The 20,152-nt window shown below is 49.3% G+C and overlaps 1 protein-coding gene across 1 annotated transcript in view; it reads right to left on the minus strand.

Moving 5' to 3' along the window:
* The window catches only part of DTNB (dystrobrevin, beta), a 175,709-nt gene that overhangs the window by 7,205 nt on the left and 148,352 nt on the right, over positions 1-20,152 (minus strand). The window contains exon 16 of the mRNA XM_010002203.1: positions 4,288-4,447. Coding sequence (XP_010000505.1) covers positions 4,288-4,447 — 160 coding nt within the window. The remainder of the gene's footprint in view (positions 1-4,287; positions 4,448-20,152) is intronic.

Genomic DNA, 20,152 nt, shown 5'->3' on the forward strand with positions numbered 1-20,152 from the left:
TTATGTGAAAACATGGAAATCTTATCCTGTTTCCTGTGCTCTTCACTTGCCTTTGAATTTGCCTGATTCTGCCTGATTAATATGAAATAGCACTAATTGTGCAGACTGCATTTCCAGAAGGATCATTCCAGGAAACTTATTATGGAGTCTGTTGGCTGTTTTTTTTTTCTTGCAAGATTTCTTCTAGTAGATGAAAAAGCTGCTATACTGCTGTGGTTATCACAAGAGGAACTTCTGTTGGCAGCAGTGGATTGTTTTATTTTCTGTTTTCTTCTCTTTCCAGACAATAAACAGCAGGATTAGTTTTCTCATTAGATGATGGAATTGGAGTATTTAAACCACTGAGGCACTTTTTTCTCCTACTGTATTACTGCCTTCTCCTTCTGGCCAAGTGGAAGATCAAGAGGTCACCTTTGGAGGAAATGTATCTAATCTTAAGTGTCTATGATGAAGATCCCTAGGATTCAACTGTTTGGAGTTTCCCTTCTCTAGACCTTCCAGCCCTGATGGGGAAGCTCACAGAAGACTTGTGCCCTAGGAGGAGAGACAAGATGTTGGTGTCCCTGCCTGCTCCTAGGACATGACAGCAGTAACAAGTAACCAGTAACAAGACCTTTGCTTTCATTTCCTCCTCTCTCCCTCCGTGACATTTTGTAAGAATCTGGTGGATATGCAGAAGGTAGCAACAATAACATAAATGTTTTTGTTAAAAAAGCCCATAAAATTAGTGTAGCCAAGAGATGTTTTGCTTCTGGGGACTTGTCACTGTCGCCACCACCAGTCCTTAGCCCAGCCCTGAAGAATTTCTACAACACCTGGTTCATTGCAGCAGATATTTGAGCTTCTGTCAGGTGTTAAGAATCTAGAAAAAAACCCCAAGTTTTCACTTTGGGCAATAGCAACAGGTCTGGACGAAGCCTCCCCTGACGAACCAGCCATTTAGGTTAAAAAAAAAAAAGAAAAAAACAAACAAGGCATGAATGAGCCCTTGATTAGTGACATCAGCTTCTGCTGGAGCCACGAGCTGGGGGAAGATGGCTCTGGAGAAGTTCGCTTTGCAATGACTCCTGCCTGCATCTCCGGGGAAAAAAGCAGATGGAGAGAGAGCAAATGTGGATGGCACAGCAAGACTGAAAATGAAAAAAAACAACAGCCAAGGAGGCCAGTCAAGGCACCACTACAATCACGTGTTCGTTACTCTGGGCAGCAGACGGGAGATCATTCCATCCCTTTGTGCTTTCCCTGTTAAAAAAGGTAAGGGGAGGATGCTGGAGCTGACGGAGCAGCTTTTCCTCCTGGCTGGTGGGACTCACGGTGCTGCCGTTCCACTTTGCTCAGCCTGGAATGAGACAAGGGATCTGCAGAGCAGGGGGGAAGGAGAGGCAGCTGCCAAAGAGATCAGTTGAGAGCTCTCGGCTGTACCATCAAACTTGTTGTGGAGATGAAGAGGAGGCGGCTGGACCACCCACGGCAGCAGATGGAGCGCTGTGCCGCTGGTATTTGGCATCCTGCCTCCCTGGGAATGCCTGCTCCTGCCGTCGGGTCTGGAAGTGTTTAGAGATGAGGAGCTTGTTCCTACCGATGGGATGGGAAAAAGACTTCTTCTCCCAGATGAGCTGGAGACACTTGGTGTTTTCAGACTGGATGTCCTCCATCACCTGACCTGTTCACCAGCTGAAGTTCCGGAGAACAATCATCAGCTGTTCCTCTGCTGAGCGTGCTGGGGGCTAAGGCCTTGCAGGCTTTGCTGCAGCTCCAGGCACCAAATACCAGCTGAAAGGATTCACTTTTTGGTATTTCCTGCTCCTCTGCTTCCATTTTGTAGCCTCTCTGCTCACCTTTGTTTAGCAGCAGCTGATTTGGGCAAGGAAGATCACTCTAGAAGGATATATCCAACGAGCAGCTGATAAATGCAAACTGTTATTTAGAATCTGTTTGGTTTTGAGATACATCATCAGTTCTTGGAAGTTTATTTTCATGTTTCACGCCTTTTGAAAAGGAGACTGTCCATCTGACACGGGTATTTGACACTTAGATTCATGGTCTCCGCTACCCAGAATGAGAAACCAGCACCTCTAGTGTTGTGACTCTTCATGGCACAACTTGTCATCTTTTAAAGAAATAACCAATCTGGGCCCTGGAGCAAGGGCTTCTTCACTGCCAAGAACCAATGCACATGAGGGGCTGCAGCACCCTGGCACTACAGGCTTAGGTGGCCACCACCCAGTGGGACTTCCCAAGGAGTACCTAGAGGTCCACATGAAGATTTGCTGCCCGTCAGTTGTCTCTGCCTGCAAACTGGTCATAGAATCATTGAATGCTGTGGTGGAAGAAACTTCAAAGATCATCTGGTCCAACTTTTCTAGGCAGGAATATGGTTTAGATGTGATGGTTCAGCACCTTGTAAGTTGAGTCTTAAAACTGTCCTGTGTTGGGGCATCCACCACTTCCCTTCCAATGTCCAACTGTTCAAGTCAATGTCCAACTGTCAAGTCCTTGCCCAGTGCCTTAGGGAGAGGTGGATCTTTCGCCCTTTTTTCTTTTCTTGTCAATAAGAAGAATATAAACTAGGAGTGGATGTCTACCTCCAGAAAGGTGGACCATATTCAGAAATAACCTTTGTGTCTGCCAGAGGCACCTGAGGATACCAGGTCCTGCTGCAGTTTTTCTCACAGCTCTACATCCCCAGGATGCTTCTGGAGAACTAAAGATAATGAGTTCTGGACCAACATGGGCAAAAGAGAAGAAAAGAGGTCATAAACCTCAAGTGATGCTACTCCTGAGAAACACAGAGTATGCAGACCTTTTCCTACTGGAAGTGGCTTCCTTCACGAGGAGCAGAATGGAAGCAAGTAAGACTGAAGCAGAACTGATTTTCCCTTCCTTTGCAGTGAGATGGTCCCTGAACATAAAAATAGATTTGCTGAGTTTCTTGGCACTGGCCCAGTCGCGTCCTTGTTTGACACCTTCCACTATCACCAGGTAGTCAAGTCTCTTCAGCATTTGAGGACATGGTGGTGGTCCGCATGGAGCTGAATAAACTTCCATTTCATCTGGTTGTCTGCAAATTTTGGAGCCATTCTTGAGCCCACAATGGCTTTGAGATGGAGCAGTTTGGAACTCATGACTGTAGAACTTTTTTTAAAAAGCACCAGCATCTAAGTATAACCTCACACTGCCTACAGAGCCTTGGGAATCAAAATATCTATGTCAACTTCTGGCCTGTTTTTCTACGATGAGCTGAACTATCCACAAAGGGACAGCTTACCCATCCAAGCCAACCCCACCGGTGCCACCAAAGAACTGGAGGCCAAGGTGGACAGAGAGGACTATGGCTGGACCCCATAATCCAGCACATCTCCTGGCTACCCATGGAGCAGTTGGCAGCAATGTGTTTAGGCCAGAAAGTGAGACTTTTTTCTAACACAGAGGTAGAAAAGATACAAAAGAAGGAGCTCTGACGACTGGAGCAAGAAAAAGTTCATTGTCCTGTGTGTCCTTCTACTTCCTTATGGTCTTTCCCTCTTCCTTCTCCTCCACTTTCTCTTCTCCTCCACTTTCTCTTCTCCTCCTCTTACTCTTCTTCTCTCTTCTCCTCCTCTTACTCTTCTCTCTTCTCCTCCTCTTTCCTTTCCCTTCCCTTTTCCCCTTCCCTTCCCTTTTTCCCTTCCCTTCCCTTCTCTTCCCTTATCACAGCACAGTTCAAACAACAGATTTGGAAATATGACCACTTTTTAACACCTGTTACATTACTCCTTGGTGTAACTTTTTGGGATGGAATATTCCTTCCCTGGAGGGAAGATCATCCTCATGGAAGTAATTTCATTGAGTTGTACAGATTAAAAATGTGCCCCAAATCCTTTTGGTCTAGAGCACAGGAAAGGGGTTCATAATCATTCTCAGTATTGGTGAGTTATGCGTCTGTTGTACATAGAATTGTCAAATCAGACTGGTTTGGGTGCAAGTGACCTTTAAAGGTCATCTGGTCCAACCCCCTGCAGTGAGTAGGGACATCTTCAACTAGAGCAGGTTGCTCAGAGCCCCATCCAACCTCACTTGGAATGTTGCCAGGGATGGGGCATCTACCACCTCTCTGGGCAACCTGAGCCAGCATCTCATCCTAGAATCATTTTGGTTGGAAAACTCCTTTCAGATCATCAAGTCCAACAGTTGACCCAGAACTGCTAAGGCCACCACCCACAGCAACAGTTCTTCCTCTGCTCTGCTCTCCCCTCTTTCACAAGTCGGATTGACATCAGATGTAGTTTTGCTCGGGGTGACACCCACCTTGTGTGAAAGCTTCCTGCACATCTCCCCTGAGACCTGCCAGCGTGTCCTGTGGGCCATGGGTGGGGGTGGAGCCGGCGGAGGTGGATCTGACAGGCATGGGCATGGGGTGGCCGGCGCCGTGGGTGGGCGAGGAGTGTGCTGAGCCTGCTGCCTGCGCCTGCGCGGGAAACACCAGACACCACGTTCTTACCTGCTTATGTTGGAGAGTCAACGTCTTAAAAATAGTTGTGAAAAAAACAACACAACAACCCAAAAGGCAGAAGGCAAGAAGCTTCACCAAAACGCTCCCAGTTTGAGCAACATGCGACGCACGATGGGTAGAAGCTGTGGAAGGACCCTGCAGTGGTGGCTGCAGCCCCCGCGGCTGGATCTGACCCACCAGGTTGTACCTCATGCTCATCACCTCGCTGCTCAAGTTGGAAACACCCCAGGAAGGGGCAGGGTGACCTTCCCAGGCTTGTGCTGCAGAAGGACCTGTCAACTGCTTTCCATCTGATCTTCCATCTTGCAGGCTGCAGGAACCATCCAGAGTTCTGCGGGGCAACCCAGGCTCTGCTGAAGGTCCCTTTTCTAACTTATTTTTATATATTTAATAAATTTTAAATATATATTATGTATTTCTATTTATTACTAAAATAGTGACTTCTCCAAGTTTTTTTACTTTATGTTTTCTTCCAGCCAAACCCACTGCATCACTGTTGTGCTGCTCCATGAGCCCTGTGAGCAGCTTTGCATCATGGGAGCCAGTGCCTTCCTAGGACAAATTTCTGGAGCTCCCCAAAGCCCCTGACAGGTGGGGAGTGACAGTCCCAAGGGTCACTCAGGTACTGCCTACATAGAGTCATTGAATCCCAGACTAGTTTGGGTTGGAGAGACCTTAAAGATCATAGAGTTCTATTCCCTGCCATGAGCAGGGACACCTTCCACCAGACCAGGGTGCTCCAAGTCCCATCCAACCTGGCCTTCAACACTCCCAGGGATGGGGCAGGCACAGCTGCTCTGGGCAACCTGGGCCAGTGTCTCACCACCCTCACAGCAAATAATTTCTTCCCAAAATCTCATCTTAATCTCCCTTCTTCTACCTCAAAACCGTTCCTCCTCATCCCATCACTCCCTGCCCTTGTCAAGAGTTCTTTCTCAGCTTTCCTGTAGCCCCTTCAGGTACAGGAAGGTGCTCTAAGGTCTCTCCTGGATCCTTCTCCAGGCTAAACAACCTCAACCTTCTCAGTCTGTCTTCACAGAAGAGGTGCTTAAGCTGTGACTCCAAGAGGTAGTTTAGATATACTCCAGATGCACTCCAAGTCTGCTGAATTTCATAGAATCATTTTGGTTGGAAAAGACCCTTAGATCATCAAGTCCAACCATTACCCCAGCACTGCCAAGGCCACCACTAAACCGTGTCCCCAGCACCACATCTACATGGCTTTAGAACCCCTCCAGATATGGGGACTCCCCCAGTGTCCTGGGCAACCTTTGTCAGTGCCTGAGGACCCTTTCAGGGAAGAAATTTATCCTAATGTAATTATAATCACAAAAAGAGAAATTTTTCTCTGTGGTTGGTAAGATTATCTCTCAATGGCTTCAGAGATTCTGCCCCAAATCCCCTGGATTCTGCCCCAAACTCCTCTGGAGCACAACCTGAGGTGAGGAACGAAGATGATGGGCAGGGAAAGGACTGATGACATAGAAGGAGGAGATAAATGCAGGAGACTACTGCCAGGTACTTCTTGGTTCTGTGTTTCCAGAAGATTCAGCTCACTTCAGCAGTTGGCATGTGGTGCTGGGAGGAGAGTGAGGAAGGAGGCCCTGATCAAGGGATGCCCCTCACAGGGTATTTGAGGAGCTTGGGTCTCCATGTCCTTCCTCCAGGAGGACCAGTCCCTTGCCTCTCTGCACCCAGAGGGCAGAGACGTCACCTTCCCTGCAGCATCGGCAAGTCCTTGAATGTCCACCTGCCCTACTCCATGGTTAACACTCTGGCTGTCCCCTGCAGCTACGTGTGTCTGTCCCTGAGCTCCATCAGCGACAGGTCCCGCTTGGCTTTGCTCCCACAGCTCCCAAAGCTTTTATGACCCGTGATGGTGTTGATATTTACACACGGCCCCTGTGCTGCCCTTGATGAAAGGAAAGCTCCTCACAAACAACTACAGCTCAGGGCACTGGAACTGCCCAACCCCTCTGAGCAGATACCTGCTGTGGTTCTGCTGCTGTGGGGTTTGTCCTCTCTTTCTTTTTTTTTTTTAAGCTTGTTCATCGTTTGCTGCCTTTGACGTGCATCAGTTACCGGGGCAACCCGGCCAGCGCTGCGCGAGGCTGCGCGGTGACACCGGGGACACAGCCAGAGCCCCTGCAGTGGTGGCACTGCCAGCAGCCCTTGCACTCAGATCGACTGCTGCCCTGCTGCAAGGTCCTGCTGCCCATGGAATTCTGGAATTGTTTTGGTTAGAAAAGACTCTTAAGATCATCCAGTCCAACCCTTAGCCCCAGCACTGCCAAGGCCACCACCAAACCATGTCCCTCAGCACCACAGCTATGTGGCTTTCAAACCCCGCCAGGGATGGGGACTCCACCACTGCCCTGGGCAGCCTGGGCCAGGCCTGACAACCCTGTCCAGGAAGAAATTGTTCCCAAGATGCAATCTAAACCTCCTCTGGGAAACCTGAGGCTGTTTCCTCTTGTCTTGTTGCTTGTTCCTTGGGAGAAGAGACCAACCCCCCTGGCTCCAATCTCCTCTCAGCAGCTGCAGAGAGTGAGAAGGTCTCCCCTCAGCCTCCTTTTCTCCAGGCTGAACACCCCCAGTTCCCTCAGCTGCTCCTCATCCCTCTTGTGCTCCAGACCCTTCCCCAGCTCCATTGCCCTTCTCTGGCTCACCCCTGCCTGCCCAAAATCAATGTTCTTATTAGCATGAAAACCTAGTCATGTGTAAAACTGTCATTTTGAAACTGTATTAGTAATCGGGGGACTTAAAGAAATGACTAAAATGTTCTTGTGACATGCGTGTCTGCAAGGGAGAGGGCTGCAGGAGAGCAGGGACATCTTTTGAAGGGAAAATCATTAGAAAACCCACACAATTTCACTCCCCTGCACCGAAACCTCAAATAAAAACTTGAAAACATGACCTGAAAATGCACAGAAACAGGCCGGATGGTCTCAATTTGCATAAAACTGTGGTAAAATGCACGTGCCCAGCCCTCGGTGTTCCCTGTCCAGCACGTGGGTCAACTTGGCAGCATTCACCCATCCCATGTCTTTGGTCTGGAGGAACCAGCTCATTCTCTCTCTGAGTTCTCAACCTTGGCAGCTGCTCTGAGGAGGAAAACCAGCTCCAGTGTAAACTAAACTGAAAACCAGGAGAAAACCCAGTGTTATCAGCCTCGTTGGCAGCAAAGGCTGGGGTGCCAGAGCTCCCCCGGCCCCAGGAGGGAGCTCGAGGTGTGTGGGGGGAATATTTTGCGTTTGGAAGCTTGTTCTCCAGGGCTTTGTGGGCCCTTATTATGTGTTAACCCCCTGAGATGGTGGCAGGTGTGAGAGGGATTGCAAACAAAAAAAAACCACCCAGAGATAACTGAATTCCAGACTGCTTTGGGTTGGAGAGACCTTAAAGACCATCTACTACCATCCCCTGCCATGGGTAGGGACACGTCCCACTAGACCACGTTGCTCCAAGCCCCATCCAACCTGCCCTTCAACACTGCCAGGGATGGGGCAGTCCCAGCTGCTCTGGACAACCTGGGCCAGGGTCTCACCGCCCTCACAGCAAAGAATTTCTGCCTCAGAACTCATCTCAATCTCCCCTCTGGCAGCTTGAAACCTTTCCACCTCATCCCATCACTCCCTGCCCTTGTCAGAAGTCCCTCCCCAGATCTCCTGTAGCTCCTTCAGGTCCTCGAAGGTTCTCTAAGGTCCCCCTGGAGCCTTCTCTTCTCCAGGCTGTACAACACCAACTCTCTCAGCCTGTTTCCAGATCAGAGCTGCTCCAGCCCTTGCATCATCTCCATGGCCTCCTCTGCACTTGCTTCAACAGCTCCATGTCCTTCTCGTGTGGGGATCCCAGAGCTGGACATAGATTTTGTTCTTTGGAAAAGCAAGAGCTCAATTAACAGAGTAAAACCTCCTGGGTGACTTTCCCTCCCCAAACCACATCTGTTCAAGCTGTGCAGGGACAGATTTTACCCTGCCTGGCAAACCTGACCCATCCCACCCACCTCCACATCTGACCTATGGTAGTTTTTGCAGATGTGCTTGTACCTCGGACCACGGGGAGATGCTGAACCCTAAAAATGTCACCTCGCAGACACTCTCCAGGCACACAGACATTTGAGCCCTGAAGGGGGAGAAATACTTTTTTTAAAACCATCATTTATCTTTGAGGCACATTGTCTACATTTGTATTCTTAGATTAAGTTCTGAAGCCCTTGAATTTTTACATTTTTCATGTTTTTGAACCACTGGGCCGTGCCCATTTGCATTCTGCAGCCACCAGGAACAGTTCCTGGAAACCGTCGTGATTTTGAGATGGGCTCCTGGGTGCAGATGCAGATGATGTATCTCGACGGGGAGCAGTGAGAGGGCAGAGCTGTGTCCCCTGGTGCTCCCCCCACCGGGCTCCCCCACCCCGGGCGATGCGCCCCACGGCGCTTGGCAGCCCAAGGAGGATCTGAAAGTTCTCGGTTGAGCGAAGGCTTGAAAAGCATCTTTATAAGAGATGTGGGCACAGGGCTGCAGTTCCCTGGGTACTAGTGCTCTTGGAGCTGCTCTGGGATTTCATGGGATCCAGAAGTTGCACTGGGACCTCACAGGCTCCAGAAGCTGCACTAGGAGGATCTCACAAGCTCCACAAACTGCAGAACCATTTAAATTCCAGTTAAATTCCAGTTAAATTGCAGTTCCATTTAAATATGAGGAAAAACTTATTTTCAGTGAGGGTGACAGAGCACTGGAACAGGCTGCCCAAGGCGGCTGTGGAGTCTCCATCTCTGGAGATATTCAAGACCCACCTGGATGCAGTCCTGTGTAAAGTGCTCTAGGGGATCCTGCTTTAGTGGGAGAGTTGGACTAGATGTGCTCTAGAGGTCCCTTCCAGCTCTTGCAATTCTGTGATTCTGTGAACCAGAACCCCAGCACTGGTATCATGGGTGACATGGGCAGCAGCTTTGGGAAGGAAGGACAGTTGAGTCCAAAGCAAATTTGTAACGACCCAGTCGCCACATTAGCAGCCAATAAAGGTGGATTCAACCTCAGCAACAGCTTCAGGGAGGGTGAGAAGTGTTTGCTGCTGCCTGCACTTTGGGTGAGACTTTCTGAACATGCTCTGCAGGTAACGCTGATGCAAAAACCACTGTTGTCTCCAGAGGGTGGATGTAGTCCCAGGGCAAGTGTACACATAAACAAACACCTGCAGGAGGGGGAATGGGGCTCTTCATGCTCAGGGCTGTGTGAGGTTCTCCTGTACCTGGCAGTACCTGAGTTTTGTCTAATTCCAGGTAAAAGAAAACAGAACAAAAAAATGAAGTAAAAAATTATGAAATAAAGTAAAAAAAAAAAACCCACAAAATAAAGCAAACCAAACCAAGCCAAACTAAATTATCTGTTTTAGACACCAATGTCTCTTCTATTTAGTGTGTGTAGTCTTAGCATAGTTGTGTGTTCTCCCTCTGCACCAAGTGATGAGCCCTGTGGAAAAATAAGGCACGTGGAAACACAGTGTATGACCTCCAGCTGTGATGTGTATACACACAGAGAGGAGAAATTAAAAGGTATGAGCTAGTGTTTCCTAACCACTACCACTGCCTGTACCAACCCTCAGCCCATGGCTCTCCAGCAGTCTGATGCTTGTGTGACCTTCATGGCACCTCCAGCCACCAGGAACTCAGAGAGTAACTCAAAGGAGGATGCTCGAGGACATGAGACAAAGCCAAGGACACCAGTGGTGACAATAAGCCTCACTAAGAGCTGGGCTCACCCATTACTGTGACCAGGAGGATGAGGGCAAGGATTGTCCCCCTGTGCTCAGCACTGGTGAGGCTGGGGTCAGTTTTGGGCCCCTCATGACAAGAAGGACATTTAGGGGCTGGAGCGTGTCCAGAGAAGGGCAATGGAGCTGGGGAAGGGTCTGGAGCACAAGTGTGATGAGGAGCAGCTGAGGGAACTGGGGGTGTTCAGCCTGGAGAACAGGAGGCTGAGGGGAGACCTTCTCACTCTCTGCAGCTGCCTGAAAGGAGGTTGGAATGAGGAGGGGTTGGTCTCTTTTCCCAAGGAACAAGTGACAGGACAAGAAGAAATGTCCTCAGATTGTAATAGGGGAGGTTTTGATTGGGACTTTGGGAACAACTTCTTCCTGAACAGGGTTGTCAGGCCCTGGCCTAGGCTGCCCAGGGCAGTGGTGCTGTCTCCATCCCTGGAGGGATTTCAAAGTTGTGTAAATGTGGTGCTGAGGGACGTGGTCTAATGGTGACCTTGGCAGTGCTGGGTTAACAGTTGGACTTGATGGTCTTACAGGTCTTTTCTAACCAAAACGACTTGATGACTATGAAACAAGCCCTGCCCCAGAAAGACCTTTACCTACTGTGAAAGCAAGACCTGTGGTGGGTGTGAAGGGAGCAGCAGAGCCTGGCCAGTGATGGCAGCTACCAGGGGTGTGAGGGCACCGTGCTGCAGGAGGACACGGGGGTGTAGCTGCATCTCTGCAGCGGTGGGGAGGGAACTGGGACAGCCCAGAGGCAGCACACGGGCACTCATGGCAACACGGTGGAACGAGGCCGCACTGCTGGTGGGGGGGATGTAAATAAATCACTCTCACAACCTTCCTTCTCCAGCAGCTGAAGGCAAAGGGAGTGATGGAGGAATGATGCAAGGTCCAATAAATATTGGAGTTGAGGCTTTCCCAGTGGTTTTTGTCTCTGTTCCCCATGACAGGGAATTACTTCTGCAGCTTTGCCTGGGAAAGAGACCAGCCTGCCAGGAAGCCATGCATGGCTCTGCTCCTTCAGGGCCACCACAACAGTGCTCACAGGATGGGGAACTTGGAGAGATGGCTTTTGTCTAGGCAGATTTCATTAGGTCTGTCAACTCCCCTCTGGCTCTGCTAGAGTTGCAGCCTTGGAAAATCCTGGAAATTACTGGTTTGTTGCATGTTCTTCCAGGAAACTGCACCAAGGAGGACAGAGAAGATGGATTTCAATATAGAAAAGCCACACATGAAACCTCTGACCCAGCTCCTGAAATGTTTGGGAGCTGACTTGATTTACTAGCCCCAGCTTGTCAAGTCTTGTGTACAAGAGTTCTGAGGTTTAACCTAAAAATGCCTCAATATTTCCTGAAACAAGAGGCAGAGCTCTGGCCTGTGCCTCAAAACCCCTTCAGTGGAGGGACAGGAAGCTGGGACCATAAGAGCTTCAACAGCTACACGAAACGCTGTTGCACCATCCCCTCCCTCCTCCTCCCAGCAGTTTAACTGGTGGTGCCCTGTCCCTCTGGTGACCTGCTCTCAATTTTTTCCACAGACACCATGACAGAGGAGTTTTAAAGAAGAAAGGGATGAAAAAAGCATTGAAACATTCAGGTCATAAGGAGCATCAGATCAACCAGACCAACCTCCTCTTCTGAGCAAGGTCAACTTTAAAGTGTTGCTTGGGGTCTTCTTCAGCTGATCTTTGAAAATCCCCTAAAAGGAAGACCCCAAGTCCCATTGGGGCAGCCTGCTCCAGGGTTTAACCACTGTCATGGGCATTTCTTTCTCAAATCTGGCCAGAACTCCCCAGACATTGTGTGACCATCACCTCTTGCTTTCCCCATGCACCCCTGGGAGGGCCCCGGCCCTTCTTTCTCCTCAGTCGCCCATTAGGAGACAACAGATCACAGTTAGATTTCTCTTTTGGTCCTTTTCTCCAGGCTGAACACAACCAGCTCATAGGTCACCCTAACCAGTGAGTTTTGTAGGATATGGATATTAGGAAAAGCTTCTCCATAGGGAGGTCACTAGAGAAGTAAGGAACCTCCATTCTTAGAGGGTTTCAAGGCTTGCCTACATGACACCAGAACCAACTCACCTAGTGCCAGCACTGGTCCTGCTTCAAGAGGAAAGTTGAGCTAAAGGCTCCCAGAAGGCCCTACATCTCTATGATCTATAGATGCAGATCACCACACCCCAATTATTAAGTCTAGATAATATGGCAGAAACAGAACAGAACGAAGAACATGAACTCATGGTCTACAATTCCTATTTTCTGTTCTGCATCCTTGCTGCAGGAGATAAAGCAAGCCAGAGGATGGCAAATGGCATCCAAGAAGCAGCAGGGGACTTCATTAGGAAGTGAAATGGCAATGAAGTTTTAATCTACATATCATGCACACACAATGTCTAATTCACATTTACCAGCTCTCCTTTGTCTTTACTTAAGAATAGTGAGACAGCTCCTGAGCTCAGCTTCTTCACGACAAGTACGGGGCTCAAGCTGAAGAGATTTTATAATTCTCACTGTAACTAACTAGAGCTCTTTCTCCGTGCTGGAGGTGCTTTCTGGGAAACAGAAGCCCTGGTCTTCTTGCCCAGCTGTTCTCCCCATGTTGAGGGCTGGGGGAACATGGTATCAAACATCCCAAGCTGACATTGCATGAGCCTTTCTCTATAAATTTCTTCTTGTTCAGCCCCTCAGGCCCTCCACATCCCCACATTTTCAAGTACAATTCACAGAATCCCAGAGTAGCTTGGGTTGAGAAGGGGCCTTAAAGATCATCCAGTCGCACACCCCTGCCGTGGGCAGGGACACCTCCCATCAGACCAGGTTTCTCCAAGCCCCAGTCAACCTGGCCTTCAACACTCTCAGGGATGGAGCAGCCACAGCTGCTCTGGGCAACCTGGGCCAGTGTCTCACCACCCTCACAGTAAAGAATTTCTTGCCAATCTCCATCGTTGGCCAACGACTGCTCTCTGCCCAACCCGCCTGGGGGACTCTGCCATATGCTGTGTAGCAAAATATTTGCACTTTTCAGGTCTCGTAAACTTCCCCAATATTTCCAGATGTTTCTAAACAAAATTAACCTCAGTGCAAGGAGCCTTTCGGCTCGTTGTTTTTCTGGCTCCTTGAGGCTATTTATTGAGTTGGCTCAACCCCAAAAGGAGCAGAGAAATGCAAAAGGCACCACAGCTTTTGCAGTGAATAAAGCATGAACTTTTAGACACAGGTGATGTAGGCTCGACAGATGACCTATACATCCATGGGAGGAATAACTTGATTTCCTATGAGACAGCTTTTTGGATGAATATGCAGAAAGCGTATTTTTTCTTCCCTGCGACATAATTCTTTGTGGTCACAGTGCATGCAATGACGTCAGCAGAGATTACTCTGCCTGTTCAAGCAGGGCGGTGTCCATGTATTGTGTCCAGTTCTGGGGCCCCCAGCATAAGAAGGACATGGAGCCACTGGAGCAAGTCCAGAGGAACCCACGGAGATGATGTGAGGGCTGGAGCAGCTCTGTTCTGAATACAGAATCACAGAATCACTTAGATTGGAAAAGACCCTTAAGATCATTGAGTCCAACCATTAATCCTACTCTACCCAGTCCAGCACTCAGCCATATCCCCAAGTGCCACATCTAGACAACTTCTAAACAATCCAGGGATGGTGACTCTACCACCTCTCTGGACACCATGTTCCAATGCCTGACAACCCTTTCAGTGAATAAGCTTTTCCTAATGTCTAGTTCAAACCTCCGCTGGCGCAGCTTGAGGCCATTTCCTCTTGTTCTATCACTGGCGACTTGTGAGAAGAGACCAGCACCTACCTTCTTACAATGTCCTTTCAGGTAGTTGTAGAGGGTGATGATGTCTCCCCTCAGCCTCCCTTCAGACTAAACAGCCCCAGTTCCCTGAGCCAGCTGAGAGAAGGGACTCTCAGGCTGAGAGAGTTGGGGTTGACTACAGGAAAGCTGGGGAGGAACTTTTGACAAGGGCAGGGAGTGATGGGACAAGGGGGAACAGTTTCAAGCTGCAAGAGGGGAGATTGAGATGAGATCTGAGGCAGAAATTCTTTGCTGTGAGGGTGGTGAGACACTGGCCCAGGTTGTCCAGAGCAGCTGTGGCTGGCCCATCCCTGGCAGAGTTGAAGTCAAGGTTGGATGGGGCTTGGAGCAGCCTGGTCTGGTGGGAGATGTCCCTGCCCATGGCAGGGGGTTGGGACTGGATGATCTTGAAGGTCCCTTCCAAGCAGTCTGATTCTATGAACAACCACTCAAACAACCAACAAACCCAGAAGGTTTTAATGATGAGAAGCAAATATCACAGCAGATGTTGGAGAAGTTGATTTTGTGGAAAACAGGCCTTGCCAAACAACGCTTGACTTCCTTCCTTCAGAAGAGGTGTTTTATTGACGAGGATAATTACGGAGGAAAAATATCCTTCATAAGGCACTTGATTTAGTAACGTGTGACTTTCTGATGAAAAAAGCAAGCAGTAGGCAGCAGCAGAAGCAAAAAGCACAGAGTAAGCAAAAGATGACTGCCAAAAAATGCCTCACCAAAGGCACATCCCATCAAAGGTGCTTTGGGTTTGGTCTTCAACACAGCGCATCTCTCAAGTCCTGCCTGATCCTCCTGCCACAGTCATGTGCTGTCCCCCTCCTCTACCCTCACTACTCCCTGGCATCACTCGCCCCATTTTTTTTCCATTTTTCACACACACTTTGATGTCCTGCCTGTCCCCACCACTGGAGCAAGAGCGAGTGTTTTGTGTCCATGGACATGCCCAAAACGGATGCAGAGCACTTCTCCCATCAGAGTCTATCATAGAACCAACATGCTGGAAAGGTACAGAAGCTTTCACAACCATAGCCATTGAAGTAACAAAAATTGTATTTGCTGAAACTTCGGGTACTTTTTCTGCAGTCAAGATTAATGAAAGCTTCTGTTTGCAAGGCTGAGGTGCAGGGAAAGGCCCTTATTTCCTGACCAAAAAAATGAACAGAATTGCAGGAAAATGGAGCTGTAAGAAAACACCTCATCCACCCTCTGTGCACTGCAGCTGGATCTGCTCTTCCTAATCCCCTCCTGACAGATGTTTATCCAACATGCTCTTAAAACTCTCTTCATTCAGATTTTCCTGAAGTCTAAATGAAACTCCTAAATGAAACCTTCAGCAAGTGGAGCCAGCAGCACGGCCCAGCTCTGTGGGGCAGGGACAGCATCTCTTCCCTCCTATGTGCAGCAATCTTTTCTGTGCCTGAATCCTTCTGAACCTCTTAGTCCTTTGCTCTCCTGGGGAACAACTCTGGCCCTCCAGTCCTGTCAGGTGAGCCAGCAATTCAGCCAAGTTTCCTCACCCACCTCCTCAAGACTCGCCACACCAGTTTGGAGAGCAGGAGCTCAGGAGAGGATCTCCTGTTTCAGGTGAGACCACACTGAGGGTTGGTGGGGTAGGAGGCTGGTTTGTGGGTCTAGTGACGAAAGTCACCTTCAGAATTTTTAACACCATGAGATCATTGACTTCTGTTGCACCCACCATGACCCTGGGTGCTTCTCCACAAAGGCCATCCTTCAAGTTACTTCCCATTTCATATTTATTCAGCTGACTTTCCCACACACATGCTGCAGACATTCCTTCATGCATTCTGAAATCCAGTTCTTTTCCCCCTTCAAATATTTCTGCCATTTTTCAGGATAGTTTTGAATTCCCATCCCCTTCTCTAAAGCCCCAGCAATCTCCTGCTTGATGTCAAGAGCAAATCCCCTGCAAAGTCCCTTGCAGGAAGGCTGAATAGTAATTAATTCAGGACAGAAATAATGAACTATAGAGGCATTTCAATTTACACGTCTTTCTATTTTAACAGAAATCCCTTGACAACTGATCTTGGAGAAAACTTCCCAAATTTATAACTGCTTAGCATAAGGCTCACCAAGCCTATGCTTCTCTATGGGAAGAGAAGAGGAGTGTGCTCTGGAGTAGGTCTGTGACAAAGAACTACCAGGGGGATGCTCACTGTTTGCTGCTTTTTCCCAATACTCATTTATTTGAGTTGCTTTAATGCGTGATAAAAATTGGAATGCTGTCGAGCCGGTTTGGTGCAAGACCGTTTGGTCTTGTCCTTGCAGCTTTCACCGAGGAATGGGGTAGGTGCTATGAACAACTACAACTCAAAAGAATTCCTGCTCAGAAATTTCCAAACAAAACTTCTACATCAGAAATTACACACAGGTGATACAAGTGCACAACAACAGCCACAGCTTGCAGGGACCAAATCCTATTTTCCTGGGACACTGCTGGAACAGTCCTCCCCGTTCCTGCTCGGCAGCCCCTCATGCAATTGAATACCAAGACTGCACTCACCAGGGCTTAATTTCCCTGCAAGGTATTTCTCCAAATTTGGGTCAGTATCACCATTTGTGATTCTTTTAACCAGTAGTTGAAAAATTATTTATGTTAACCAGAAATGGAGAAGAAAAATCCTCCCAGTACTGCAAATGAAACCATTGCTGCTGCTGCCTGAATAATTCCAGCTTGATCGAAGTGGGTGCTAAAAATAATTCAACCCCCCTCTCCACAAATACTTTGAGGAAAATATTTAAAGCAGAAAATAAGGTCATTAAATCAGACCCCCACCAACCAGCCCTGTTGACCTTATTCTTGTAGGAAAATTGAATTTTACTGTCTTCAGTGGCACAGCAGCCAGGGCTATCGGCTCCAACAGGCCTCACGCTGCCTGCTGCCCTTCTCCCAGAACAATCAAGCCGAGGAGCACATAAAAGGCTTATTAGTGGGGTAGGCTAATAACCTTTCTGAAGCATTGATAAAATCCACCAACTAAAACCTAATGCAGGGCTGTCTTCATGGCAACGGAGGGAGAGAGGCGCCATGTCTGGTCCCTGGTTCCCCCAGCTCCCCCCTGCACCCCCTGGTTTTCCTGGCATTCAGGGAGCATCCTGGTCTGCATCAGCACTAGTGTGGCCAGCAGGACCTGGGCAGGGATTGTGCCCCTGTGCTCAGCACTGGTGAGGCTGCACCTTGAATCTTGGGGTCAGTTTTGGGTCCCTCATGACCAGAAGGACATTGAGGGGCTGGAGCATGTCCAGAGAGGGGCAATGGAGCTGGGGAAGGGTCTGGAGCACAAGTGTGATGAGGAGCAGCTGAGGGAACTGGGGGTGTTCAGCCTGGAGAAAAGGAGGCTGAGGGGAGATCTCGCTCTCTGCAACTGCCTGAAAGGAGGTTGGAATGAGGGGGAGTTGGTCTCTTTTCTCAAGGAACAAGCAATGGGACAAGAGAAAACAGCCTCAAGTTGTGCCAGGGGAGGTTTAGATTGGGTATTGGGAACAATTTCTTCCTGGAGTTTTCAGGCCCTGGCCCAGGCTGCCCAGGGCAGAGGTGGAGTCCCCAGCCCTGGAGGGGTTTCAAAGTCATGTAGATGTGGTGCTGAGGGACATGGTTTAGTGGTGGCCTTGGCAGTGATGGGTTGGAGTAATGGTTGGACTTGAGAATCTAAAAGGTCTTTTCCAACCCAAACCATTCCATGATTCTATGACAAGGATCTCTGTCCTGCTGTGACCTGTCTTAGTGTATCACACTACTGATTTCCACACACTGCTCTGAAAAAACAGTGGGAGAAAAGTGGTCTGCATGGACAGAATGTGTTGCTGGCACCCTGATATTTATCTATGCTCCTATTTAAATAAAATAGCTATATGTTTATACAGAGAGGCCTCGTGTGGGGCTGTGTGGGGGAATGTGTTACAGCTATACAGTCACCAGGCTGCAAACAGAGGCTGCTTAGGTCAGACCCCCATGGGCACTGGGCTTTTCAGTGATGCCAATCCAGGGATGGCAACTACCCAACTGGGTGGTGCAGCGCCGAGGCCAGGCAGAGTCGGCAGGGTTATTGCCTGTCGCACTGAAAGGCTTGTGTGTAATGGTTCAAAAATCACATAATTAAGATTAGATACACAAAACCACCCAGAAATACCACGTGGGTTGCAAGACGGGCAATCTGGCGAGGAGGCCAAGTGTGCCAGCAGGGCATGGAGGGAGGGGGCCAAGACAGCTCTCGGAGCAGCCTGTGTTTTTACATCAGTGTTAATTAACAGCTAGTTTGCTTTGGAAGAGGGCAGCTCTCCTGCAGCTCCAGCCCTCACTGCAAGTCAGAGCTGTGCCCCAGGCTGGGGGCTGCGGACAGGCTGCCTGGCTGCTGCACGGCAGAGACCGAGACTGCCAGCCTGCAACACAGCTACGAAAGCTAGTGATAATTAAAATGGCTTCACCAGAGCCAAGGGCAGGGGCCTGAGGCAATCGCAGCCATCCTGGGAGCCGGCAGAGGCTCCGCCGAGCCCAGGGGTGGGTCCCCCGCTCGGCCCACCCTTCTGCCAAACCAGGAGACATCTCGCCTCAGCGTTATTTCCACGGCTGTTCTGGCAACCAGCTTTGTATTACTCAGCTTTTTTTTTTTTTTTTTTTTTACAATTTGCTTTTTCAGCTTTAATTCTAACACATGGATCAGCCATGACCTCAGGACAGATATTTTATGCAGCTATGGGAGGTATTTGCAAACTGTTTGCCCATTGCTGGTGACCATGATGGCTGCACAGGTGGCCCTGCCACCCCCCTGGCACACTGGGGCAAGCCCTGGAGGAGGGCCATCCACCCTCCTTGCAGAACTAAGCACCATATTTAATGCAACTCATCAAGGACAAAACTGACAAGGATGATTCTCCAGGGATTATGATAGAAAAAAGAGGGAGAAAGAAGAGAAAGCATCACATGGTGCCCCATCCCTGGAAATGCTGAAGGCCAGGCTGGATGGGGCTTGGAGCAACCTGGTCTAGTGGGAGGTGTCCCTGCCACGGAGGGGGGTTGGGACTAGGTGGTCTTTAAGGTCCCTTCCAACCCAAACCTTCCAGTAATTATATGACTCAATGATTCTGTGTTTTCTAGCAGTTACCACTGAGCAACCAAATCCTTCCTTTATCGGCACAATAAACCAGAAGGTGTGCTCAGCAGTGGCAGCTCCTGCCTTTTTTTCACGGCAGTTATCACTCTGAGGCTGCCCTCCCTACACTTCGTTATTGATTGGCTTCTTCTGAAAAAAAAAAAATAATAAAAAAATAATTAAAAAAGGCCTGTGCTGCCACAGAGCCCAACCACTGCTCCGGGACCCCCCCAGACATGGGTCTGCCCCGTCCCCAGCTCCACTGAGCGCGAGATGAAAACTCCTCCATTCATGAAACGCTGTTTGTTTTCATTCCTCTCTCTCCCCCCCAGCTGTGGGACACAGAACAGGGATCAGGAAACAATAAAATCTCGGTTACCACACAGAATGCCTCCTTTTTCCTTGCTCCTTTCAAAGCCTGACATTTTTGCTTTCATCCACCACTTCCACAATCCTGGGGCATGTGCAGCCTCCCCTTCCAGCGGGGCCTCACGCGGGGATCCCGTCACTGCACTCAAGATGTCCCAGATCGCTCCCACCCTGGCACCCCGCGTGGCCACTGGCCCAGCCCTCTTGCTCACAGCCCTTCCCAGGACCCCGAGGTTTTCAATTCCCACCCGATTCCCCTGAACGACTTGGGTTACAAAGGCAAAAAGCCAGCGTTATCTTTCAAAATTATCCAAGTTTTGTTTTCAGGCTTCTCAGTTGACACTTTTATCCTGCTAACTCACCAGCATCAGAGCTTCTCTCCACTCCTTCAGGGCAGGAGGTGGAGGAACCTCCCCAGGCCCCATCCCCCAGCCCAGGGGGGTTTACACTGTCACAGCAAAATGCCTTAACTCTGGGAGCATCTAGACAAACCACCAGAGTCACTGCCTGCAGTGGTGGCTCCAGAGTCCCTCGGCTCTGCAGACGTTGCTAGGGGACATATTAAATGCCTGGGGTTCAATTTCCCT

Source organism: Chaetura pelagica, unplaced genomic scaffold (assembly GCF_000747805.2).
Source record: "Chaetura pelagica isolate M959 unplaced genomic scaffold, ChaPel_1.0 scaffold107, whole genome shotgun sequence".
NCBI lineage: Eukaryota > Metazoa > Chordata > Aves > Apodiformes > Apodidae > Chaetura > Chaetura pelagica.